Raw genomic sequence first — 11,713 nt, 5'->3', positions numbered from 1 at the left:
GTGAGTCTCCTCTTGGACCATAGCGGTTGTCGTATAGTTCCGTCAGGATCCACGCCTGAGGGCTAATGGCGGCGCCCACAATACTGTAAAACAAATGTCGGCGCCCACAACACTGTTCGGGCTCTGTTATGCCTAGGAGGGCCTTAAAGCGTGCATCCTGTCATATCCTAACGGTACTTTCCTGCAGGCGTGCAGGGTATTGCCCTTGGTATTACGGTTGACTGGAGTGCCCTGCCTCATCTGCGCGTGTAGTTATGAAGGAGTAGCGCGCAGACGTCGGGCGAGGCGGAGCCAGCCCCCAAACGTCGAGCGAGGCAGAGTCTACCCCCAGACGTCGGACGAGGCGGAACTAGCGCCCCGACGTCGGGCGAGGCGGAGCCAGCCCCCGGACGTCGGGCGAGGTGGAGTCTGCCCCCAGACGTCGAACGAGGCGGAGCCAACCTTTGGGGGTCGGGCGAGGCGGAGCCAGCCTCCGGACATCGAGTGAGGCGGAGTCTACCCCCAGACGTCGAGCGAGGCAGAGTCTGCCCCTAGACATCGGGCGAGGCGGAGCCAGCCCCCGGACATTGGGTGAGGCGGAGTCTGCCCCCAGACGTCGGGTGAGGCGAAGCTAGCCCCCGAACGTCGGACAAGACAGAGTATGCCCCTAGATGTCGGGCGAGGCGGAGCCAGCCCCTAGATGTCGGGCGAGGCAGAGTGTGCCCCCAGACGTCAGGCGAGGCAGAGCCAACCTTTAGAGGTTGGACGAGACGGAGTTAACCCTCAGTCGTTGGACAAGAGGTATAGTCACGTTCTTGCCTATTCGGAAGCATCAACGTTTGATGGTTATTAGCTCCTCCTCTTTGGGTACCCCAGTATTCGATCCCTGACAGTAGCCCCTGGGTGATTTAGATAGAATCGCCCGGGGGGTGATTTGACTTGCCAAAGGGTGCGCGCGAGCGCACTAGACGGGTGTAGCCCTCGAGCCCCCTGGTGATTCAAACAGAATCGCTCGGGGGGTGATTCGTCTCGCCAGAGGGTGTGCGCGAGCGCACCCAATGGGTGTAGCCCCCGAGCCCCCGGGTGATTCAGACAGAATCGCCCAGAGGTTGATTCGTCTTGCTAGAGGGTGCGCTCGAGCGCACCTGTCGGGTGTAGCCCCCGAGCCCCTAGGTGATTCGGACCCTTCGCAGGTGTGGCTGTGAGATTTGATGGTTTGTTGACCGGATAGCTTAAGTGGGACCTTGGTATCCCGTTCAATGGGATCCGTCTAGGGTCAGCCTGGCTAAGACTCGATCGTGGGCTGAGACTCCCATGAAGCTTTGTGCGCCTGAGTTTTGGCCGATCACGGGCCCTTCTTTTGTCGTAAGGGTGCCTTGGGATGGTTGTCGAAACCATTGATGGGGCAACCCTCGAACTCCTAGGCCCAACCGGGCTAGAGGAACGCTTTTTGACCTATATCTCTTTGTTGGAAAAGAGTCCTGGTCTGCTCTGGGAGGCAAAACGTCCAGCACGTCTTCGGAGGGAAAAGATAGGGATTACGGGCGCATATCACGTGATCGTGATGTGGTGATGGATTGTGGTAGGTGCAGAGATCTAGATGGATAGTTGCCTTTCTCACATTCGTCGCCCCTATAAAACCAAGGGGTTCGTCCCTAGAGTTCCATACTTTGCCTCCTTGCCTTCACATCTATAACCTACGCCGCCAATCGCCCATGCTCCCCGCATCTGCATCTCTGCCACCGTCAAGTTCACATCCACCCACCCCAATCATTCAATGGAGCCGTGGTGCAAATCTGATATCACCCTCCAGTGTCTAGAGGGCCTCATCCACTGCGGTCTTCTCTGCGTGCGGACCGCCACCGAGGAGTGGCGGTTGCCCAGCGATGAGGATGTGCCATCACCGCTCAATGGCTACGTCATGTCCTTTGCTCACTTCCATGAGCAGGGATTCGCCACCCCCGCCCATAAGTTTCTTTGGGGGTTGCTGCATTACTACAAGGTGGAGCTGCAACACCTTAATCCCAATGGAATCTAGCACATTGCGGCGTTCATCGCCCTTTGTGAGGGGTTCCTGGGGATTAGTCCCCACTTCGACCTATGGCGGTACTTATTCACTGTCACCCTCCTGAAGAAACGGGAGAAGAAGCAGGAGCTGAATGTGTCGATGGGATGTGCCGACATCCAGCTTCGCAACAACAGCGTCAACGAGTATCCGTCGGTACGTCTATCGACCTCTAATAAGGGGTGGCATTCGCATTGGTTCTACATCAAGAACAACGCAGCCGCCCTCTTGCCAGAGTTTATCGGACGTCTCATCGAAGAGGTCCCAGAATCATGGAGGAGGTGGGGAGTCCCAAAGAAAGATTAGAAGAAAATCCAAGACCATGTCGTCGTTGTTTGAGTTCTAAAGGAGAGGGGTATGAAGGGGTCAGGGATCATCGGCGCCTATCACGCGTGGAGGGTGGTGGCACTGATGAGGCGTGGGCTTCCCGTGCACATGATGGCGCCTAAGGCATCACTCGATGGGACGGCGCTCGCTGAGGGAGCACTCTCCCCCTCTGAAGTGGCGTAGCGTATTAAGGATGCGATGGAGCCTCCGCAGGACGATGCTGGCGCTATTCTTGATTTTGTATATCTGATGCCGGGGCATCCCCCAATGCGGCCGGAACCGGGATACGCTGTTCCTCGTGCCTCTTTTTTAATCAAACTCCTGACCTCTTGGCGCTGATATTGAGATAGGGGACCAGCCGAAGAAGCTTATCCTTATGGATCTTTCGGCTCCGCTGCCAAAGGATCCGACCATGACGGTGGCCAACAACGCTGTGGCTGAGCGGCAGTGGAAGGCTAAGGAGGATGAGAGGAGGAATAAGTAGCAGAAGCTGCGTGCGCGGGAGCATGGGGAGGAAACCAACAGTGATGAAGATGATGATGAGGAAGAAGAAGAAGAAGAGGTAGTTGCTGACCCCGAGTGGGGTGACCTGTCGAGTGAGGATACACTGACAGGTATTCCCTCATCCATGTAGGGACCCTTCCCATTTCATGTGAGAGGAAGTGAGTCTGTGAGGACGACGGAGGCGAGCCGAACCGTCGGCCTGTCCTCAAAACAAGTTGGGGCAGGCGGACCAGCCGTCGTGCCCTGAGTGAAAGGGAGGCAAGCCCCTAGGCCCGGGAGCAGGGGATGGGCTCCAAACGGCCCTATCCCAAGGAGGCGGAGCAAGGGCCTAGGGGTTCGTCCCCTAAACATATCATGCGCCCAATGGTGCCGATGTAAGTCATTGATTTCTCTATTTTCTTTATTTTTCTCTATTTTTAGTGTGACTCACGCCTTCTGTTTCTTACAGCGTCCTAAGACAGGGCCACTCTTTGGCACTGGTGCCCAAGAAGAGTGTCGCCCTCCAGGCGAGACGTCTGCCGTCGACCGACGTCACTCTTGCTTCGGACGGGAGCGAAGCTGGCATCATAGCCTTGTCGGCTAGTCAAGCATCGCCCATGGTGGTGCTCATGCCCTTGGTATGATAAATGATCACTGGAGCTGAGGGAATGCCCTCGAAGGTCGTCGAGCAACCAGCGACGGAAGCGATTCCGCTATCGATGTCGAAGCGAATGGAGCTTCCGCTCGCACTCGTGGTGCTAACCGCTGTGGGAGTGAGGCCGTTGGTCGAGGCCCTTTCAACGCAGATGGAGGTGACAGTGACTATGATGAGCTAGGCATAGCCGGACACAACCACGGTGGTGCCCAAGGAAGTGGCGTGATCCGTGCCGCCGACGGCCTAGGTGACGGCGCCCAACGTGAGCCGGATGAAGGGGGACATGGCCAAAGGGTCCTCAGGTGTCGTGGTAGTGGTGGAGAGGACCAGCAGGGGGTCACCCTTGGCCCTGATGTCAGGGGGCAGCCGCTCACCCGCGCGGGGTGAGTCGCTGTTCTAGTGGATGGATCCGTAAGACCCAACGTTGATACTCTTCTTACTCGATGATGCTACCAAGAGCATAGAGTGGGAGAGTCTCAACAAAGGGATCTCGGCCATGCTGAAGTCCTGAACCAGGCCAGGGGCTTCCTACGCGATGTGGTATTCATCGTAGAATCAAAGGAACTTCTTTCTGGTGAATTGCGTGCTGTTGTTTGTGATGATGGAGTTTGAGACTCCAAAGAGATGGACAATGTCGAGGAAGAACAACACGGCCTACTCGGATTTGATTGCAGAGATCAGTTAAGCTTCTATCCACTTTGTAAACTTGTCTATAGTGACAAGCAAGTGGGTGTAGCCCTCGAGCACCTTTTTGAGTGGTCCAACTAGGTCGAGTCCCCAGACTATGAATGGCTAGGTGATGGGGATCATCTGGAGTGCTTGGGTCGGTAGGTGAGTCTGCTGAGCATAGTACTGGCACACTTTGTAGGTGTGTACGATTTGCTCGGCATCGGCTACCGTGGTAGGCCAGTAGAAGCCCTGTCTGAATGCATTTCTGGCCAGGGTTCAAGGCACAGCATGGTGACCATAGACCCCACCGTGTATATCGCTCAACAAACACTTCCCCTATTTGAAGGGGATGCAACGCTGTAGGATCTCGGTGTGGCCTCGCTTGTAGAGTTCGCCCTCCATAAGAACAAAGGACTTGACGTGACGTGCGAGCCATCGGGCCTCTGTCCTATCTGTCGGTAGTGTGTCACGGAGGAGGTAGTCAAGGTAGAACATTCTCTAGTCGACTAGAGGGTCAGGCTCTATCGTTGGATCTTCTTCGAGCTCCTTGTATAGATGTTTGACTAGGAAAGCATGGTTTGGGCATGGCCCCTCGAGTAATTTTTCGAAATGGTTCAGAGTGCCCTCCATGGGCTTTCGACCACCTCTTCAGTCAGCGGTGGCCATGAGCGAGCCCTCGCACTGTTGCTTTTTGTTCTTCTTCTTAGCGGAACAATTGGAGGCACCTTCACCGGCGTCCTCATCCTGCCTTGCCTTGCCATCAAGATGATTGAAGATTGCTCCGACCGCTTCTTCTTCAGAGGCATGGATGGTGGCGATGTCCAGGAGTTCCTTAGTGGTTCATGGGCCCTTGCATCCTAGCTTATGAACCAGGGACTCACAGGTGGTCCTGGACAGGAAAGCTCCTATAATGTCAGCGTCGGTGATGTTAGGAAGCTCGTTGCACTGTTGGGAGAAGCGCTGGATGTACCCACGGAGGGTTTCACTGGCCTTCTATCAGTAGTTCTTAAGGTCCCATGAGTTCCCAGGGCACTTGTATGTGCCCTGGAAGTTTCTCACAAAGATCTCCTTCAGATCCGCCCAACTCTAGATTTCGTTGGACGGCAGGTGTTCTAACCACGCTTGTGCTGAATCAGCTAAGAACAGTGGAAGGTTGTAGATAATGAAGTCATAATTATCCGCACCACCGGCTTGGTAGGAAAGCTAATAGTCTTTGAGCCATAGTCTAGGGTTTGTCTCCCTAGAGTATTTCAAGATGTTGGTCGGTGGCCGGTACCTTAGCGGGAAGGCAGCGTTGAGGATGTGTCGGCCGAAGGCCTGAGGCCCCGGTAGGCCGAGGCTTGGGCTTCGGTCCTTGCCGTTGTCATAGCGTTCGCCACGATGAGGGTGATAGCCATGTCTGGCTCCCTCTCTTGGGTTGTCGTAGGCGCATCTACGGGTGTCGAGGGTGTTGCGTGCATCACGGTTGCGGTCGAGACGCTAACACACTAGGACCGTGGTGTGCTACCTACTTCCTTGTGGTTCCTAGTGGACCGATGCGTCCCTATTGGGGCGTTCTGAGAGTGTGCACTAGCTGGCATCGAGCTTGCATCACCAAGACAACGAGCTCTCGGCCTGCTACACCACCGCATGCTCGAGCAGTGTGCGAAACTCATGGTGGGCCTGACGATCCTCGGGCGTCATGGCCTCTGGATGGCCATGGAGCAAGGCCACCATGGCGGCAATGTTCTAGCTTGCTTGGACAAAGCGAGGGAGGGCTTCATCGTCTGCAATGATCCTCTGGTTCACATCGTGAGCCATGGCATGTGCGCGCCCATCGTCTCCGCGACGCTCTATCTCCTGGTCAAGCTCTGTGCATTCCTGCTCGAGCTGGAGTCGCGCTTCCTCGATCTCTCGGTGTTGGGCTTTTAGCTGCTCCACAGGCATGTGTGGCGGGGCTGCTGTCTCCCTCTCAGCCTCATCACCGAGGTCGTTCGTTGGAGTAACCTCCCCCTTATGGACACTTTCGACGTGCCCCTTGGGTGAACCCGCCATGAAGCATTCACAAGAGGGGTGATGGCTTCCCCTACTAGAGTCAGAGCCAGAGGGCGACCCTAGCTCCTCTATCAGGAGGTCATGGAAAGATTCCACAACACGTTCAATCACCCCCATGAACTCGTTGTTCGTGGGGGATGGGGTCATGCGCTGTGCCACAAGGTGGCTAACGGTTGCCGTGGCATTGCGGAGACTGAACAGAAACACTATCGGGGCGCTCTGTGTGGGGTGTTCCAGAGAGAGGGTGAGGTGGCATGGGTCCTCCCTAGACGGCTAGGCTCCTAGGGAGACGCCGAGCTAGAGCTCAAGCCTCCCGTAGTTGAGGCCGATGGAGGGGAGAGGTTGGATGGCGGCATGAGATAATGCCAACTCTCCTCCCACCATGACAATGAAGTCCATGTCACCAAAGCACACGTGTGAGTCTGGGACCCAGCTGATTTCGTGGCTAGCCATCCATGGCCTGATGTTAATGTCGGAACGCGCAAAGGTCCCCTACCTGGTGCGCCAACTGTCGGTGTTTCGAGTAAACACCAACGAGTAAATTTGTATTATTATGTGTTTAGCCCGGATGGTGTGCTAAAAAGACATAAGGTTTATACTGGTTCAAGCAAAGTGTCTGTATATCTAGTTTGTGGCTACCGCTCGTGTTATTAGCACTAAAAGGTTCGTAGTAGGCGATACAAACTAGCGAGAGAGGGACGGGACCCAAGTCTCTGATGGAAAAGTTGAAAGGGTGCAGAGCGCTTGGTTGATGCTCTGCTATGTGTTATATGATGCGTGGTGTGTTGAATTGACCGGTCCCTTTAGTGGGGTTCCCTGCCTTCACTTTTATAGACTAAGGGGGAGCCGAGATTACAGATGGGAGAAAGAAAAAAAACAGAGGCCAAGAAGGTCCTTCGAAGGTGCTGGGTCTTCCTTGTCCTCTGAGCCAACCGTGCTGACACAACAGATGGTGCCAGGGATAGCTCCATACGGGGTGTCTGCCATTGATGATGCCATGCTCTGACTTGATCAGCAAGTGATTACGTCCTATCCTGCCCCGGTGGGCGGCGTGACGGACCGGGGTGTTGATCCGCATCCTCACGGGGAGCGGACGGTGCAGTGACTGCATGTCCGTCGTTGTAGAGGACATGAGTCTCCTCTTGGACCATAGCGGTTGTCGTATAGTTCCATCAGGATCCACGTCTGAGGTCCAATGGCGGCGCCCACAACACTGTAAAACAAATGTCGGCGCCCACAACACTATTCAGGCTCTGTCATGCCCAGAAGGGCCTTAAAGCGAACGTCCTGTCATATCCTGATGGTACTTTCCTACAGGCATGCAGGGTATGGTCCTCGGTATTGTGGTTGACTTGAGTGCCCTGCCTTATCTGCGTGTGTAGTTATGAAGGAGCAGCGCGCAGACATCAGGCGAGGCAGAGCCAGCCCCCAAACATCGGGTGAGGCGGAGTCTGTCCTCGAACATCGGGCTAGGTGAAATCATCCCCCGGACATCGAGCAACGTGGAGCCAGCCCCCGGATGTCGGGCGAGGTGGTGTCTACCCCCAGACATCGGGCGAGGTGGAGCCAACCTTTGGGGGTCGGGCGAGGTAGAGTCTGCCCCCAGACGTCGAACAAGGCAGAGCCAACCTTTGGGGGTCAGGCGAGGCAGAGTCGGCCCCCTGATGTCGAGCAAGGCAGAGCCAGCCCTGGACATCAGGCGAGGCGGAGTTTGCCCCCAGACATCGGGTGAGGCGGAGCTAGCCCCGGACGTCGGGCGAGGCGGAGTCTGCCCCTAGACGTCAGGCGAGGCGGAGCCAACCTTTGGGGGGGGGGGTCGGACGAGATGGAGTTAACCCTCAGTCGTTGAACAAGAGGTGTAGTCATGTTCTTGCCTGTTCAGAAGCATCAACATTTGATGGTTATTGGCTCCTCCTCTTTGGGTACCCTAGTATTCGGTCCCCAACACTAAGCGACATGTGCATTGGATCTTGTTGCCCATTGATATTGTTCTATTTCTTCTTTGCACAGGAGCGCTACTTCTCTTGGTTGTAAAGCCTTATTCTGTATAGTTCTTCTATTCCTTTCCTTCCAAATGCTCCACCAAAAATAGATCATTACTCCATCAAAGACCTTTCTCTGGTTCTTTTGAAACTTAGCGCAGCTTCTTCGCCAATGGTTATGTAGTGATCCATTTGGTGTGACTGAGTCTAGCAAAGACAACCCAAGCCATTGCTTCAGGAAAGACCAAACTTGTTTTGAGAAGGCACAATCCTTGCATAGGTGCATTGGGGTTTCTGGGTCTGATCCACAGAGCTTGCATATGGGGTCATTTGGCCATTGCCTTTTCATCTAGTTGTTGGCTGTTAATTTTTTTTTGTGAAGCAAAGTCCAGGCAAAAAATCTACATTTGGGTTCCGCCTTTGCCTTCCAAATCGGCATAATTCTCAACTTAGTGAAGGTTCCTTGAAACTGGATATTGTAAGCGCTCTTAGTTGTGTATTCCCCGTCTGCTGTCCAGCACCAATAGATGTTATCTTCCTTGTTTGCAACAAGCTGAATCTGACTGATTGTTTCCCATAGCGTCACATACTCGTGTATTTCCTGCGGTGTTAGGATGTGAGTGATATGCGATATCCAGCGGTTGTCCTGTAAGGCCTTTTGCACCGTGATGTTCTTTCTTTTAGCTTTTCTGAATGACGACGGCGCTATGTTTTTGGGAGTTTGCCCGTCAATCCAGGATGATGCCTAGAAATTGGCCATTTTTCCATTACCAATAGTTACCACTGTCGATGCTGCGAAAAGGTCTTTATCCTTGCCATCACAAGGGAGGTCAAGTTTGTTCCAAGGTCTTTCCCTCGACTTTCAACTGAACCAAAACCAATGCAGGCACAACGCCCTTGCAAAGCGTTCTAGGTCTAAAATCCCCAAACCACCTTTGATTTTTGGATGACAGGTCGTTGGCCAGTTGATAATTTAGTGCCCCTCCTAGACTTTATCAGGTGTTTCCCCCCTCCATAAAAAGCTCCGTCTTAGTCTATCAATCTTTTTTATAAGCCACTTGTGATTGTCGAAGATGGTCATATGATAGATCGGCTGCGATGATAGCACGGTTTTGACTAGTGTTTCCCTGCCATCGATAGACAAGAAACGACCTTTCCACCCCGGTAGCCTGGCTCCTATCTTGTCTATCAATGGCTGCACGTCTACCCTTCTTAACTTCCTAACATGTAGGGGGAGCCCTAGATTTTTCCCTAGGAATTTACATATTTTGTCAGGGAAATTTTGTATCAGCTGATGGACCATACTTTCGTTGAGCCTAATAGGGAAAATTTTTGTTTTGGAGATGTTGACCTTGAGCCCCGAGTAATCCCCAAAAAATTGAAGGATCCTATGAAGGTGGTCCAATTCCAAGCTGCTTGGCTCTGCAAAGATTGCAGCATCGTCTGCATATAGCGAACACCTTAAATTTGCCGCACTGGGTAACACAGGTTGCATGATTCCTTGTTGTGTTGCGGCTCCAATGATTCGATGCAGCGGGTCGATGGCTAGTATGAACAACAGGGGCGAGAGAGGATCCCCCTATCTTAACCCTCTCACATGCTTAATCCCTTAGTCTGTTTGTTAGTAGTAATCCTAGCGCATTGGCTGGCTCAGTTAGTTAGGACTGCATGTTTCTTATTTAGTTTTGCATGCGGATGAGCACTGATCTGTGGTTGCCATCTCACGTAGAAGTAGCAGCGGGAGTAGCTCGCACGTCCTGAGGATGACCGGTGTTTGAGTGGCATCGTGGGCACAGGGATGGACGTGCTCGCCGCACGGTGCGCGCCTGACCACTACGTGGTCCTGATAGTCTGTAACTCTGAATAAATAGAGAAGAGAAAGAACAGAAAACGCTGCTTGCAGTTCGTAGCACCAAAACCCAGTGTCCCAAGTGTTCACGTTGTGTTTGAGTGCTTCTGTGATTTGCATTTGACGATTGCAGGCTCACCGGCTGTCAAGAACACCGGTTTAGAGATGACAATTGGCATCAGAGCCGTGAGAGGAGGACCTAGCGCGTCGCGATGGTGTCGCCGAAGGGTCGAGGCCGCACGCCGCCGTCGGCCACGAAGGAGAAGGGCAGCGGTTCCGGCAGCAAGACTCCAACGCGCTCGCCGTCTCCAAGTCGATCACCACCGCGTCGTTCGTGGACTCGCCGCGGTGGCCGCTCGCGAACGCGGCGCCCACGGGAGGTCGTCGTCGAGCGTGTGGTCCGGGAGACGAGTGGCTCAGGCAACTGGCCATAGCTCACGAAGACGAACTATGACTCCTGGTCGCTGTTGATGAAGCTAAAGATGCAGGCCCGTCATCTCTGGGAAGCAATCGAGGACGAAGATGTTGACTTCCACGACGACCGACGCGCACTGGAGGCGATCTGCTCCGGCGTTCCCCAGGAGATGGTGCCCACCCTGGCGACCAAGCCGTCGGCCAAGGAGGTGTGGGAGGCGATCCGGGCGATGCGCATCGGCGACGACCGGGTGCGGAAGTTGACTACGCAGAGCCTGCGCATGGAATACGAGCAAATTGCGTTCCGCGACGGGGAGTCCGTCGAGGACTTTGCCTTGCGACTATCCAACATTGTGCAGCGCCTGGCGATCCTCGGTGACCCGAAGCTGGAACCAAAGGTAGTGGCAAAGTATCTTGACGTCGCGCGTCCGCGGTACAAGCAGCTCGTCGTCTCAATTGAGACCCTCCTCAACATCAACACGCTCTCTATTGAGGAGGTCACCGAGTGACTCAAGGCGGCAACCGACGACGAGCCATCACTGGTGAAAGACATCTCCAGCAAGCTCCTGCTCATGGAGGAGCAATGGCTGGAGCGGTACAAGAAGAAAGACGGCGAGGCTGGCCGGGGCGGCTCGAGCTCCGGTGGTCACGGACGAGGACGCGGTCGCGGCAGGGGCCGTGGACGCAGCGGTGGCGGCGGCTACGAGCAGCGGGCCGGGACGAACTCGGCCCAAGGCGTCGGCGATGATGCCTGCAAGGCCTGTGGCAAGAAAGGCCACTGGGCCAAAGATTGCAGGAACAAGAAGAAGCTGGAGCAGGCCTACATGGCCCAAGATGATGAGTCCACTCTGCTCCTTGCGGTGGACTGTGAGCAGGGGGAGGGGATTTTTCCCCAAATCGAGCAGCTGCCGCCGTCGGAGCCAAGACCGGCAACTCCACCACCGATCCGCGCCGACAGCTAGCTCCATCTCACAGAGGGCAAGGTGTTCGCCGTCTTCGACGAAGCCAGCGACCGGGATCCTAGGAGATGGGTCCTAGACACGGGCGCATCGAACCACATGTCCGGGGCAAGGTCCGCGTTCTCCAACATCGACTCCAGCGTCAATGGTTCCATGAGGTTCAGCGACAGCTCCGTAGCGCGCATCGAGGGAGTTGGCACCGTCCTTTTCTCCTGCAAGACGGGGGAACACCGCGCCATCGACAATGTCTACTACCTTCCCCGCCTCACCGTGAATATTATCTCCGTCGGTCAGCTG

At 54.9% G+C, this 11,713-nt stretch overlaps 1 protein-coding gene across 1 annotated transcript; it reads left to right on the top strand.

Annotated features, from left to right (window-relative positions):
• The first annotated feature begins 11,029 nt into the window (after positions 1–11,029).
• On the top strand, positions 11,030–11,419 carry LOC136536074 (serine/arginine-rich splicing factor RSZ22-like). The gene has a single exon (XM_066528485.1). It carries the CDS (start codon positions 11,030–11,032, stop codon positions 11,417–11,419), a length of 390 nt encoding a protein of 129 aa, XP_066384582.1.
• Positions 11,420–11,713: the final 294 nt, after the last annotated feature.

Source organism: Miscanthus floridulus, chromosome 2, assembly GCF_019320115.1.
Source record: "Miscanthus floridulus cultivar M001 chromosome 2, ASM1932011v1, whole genome shotgun sequence".
Taxonomy (NCBI): domain Eukaryota; kingdom Viridiplantae; phylum Streptophyta; class Magnoliopsida; order Poales; family Poaceae; genus Miscanthus; species Miscanthus floridulus.
The sequence above is the reverse complement of the archived record's forward strand: the minus strand, read 5'-3'. Positions and strand labels throughout refer to the sequence as shown.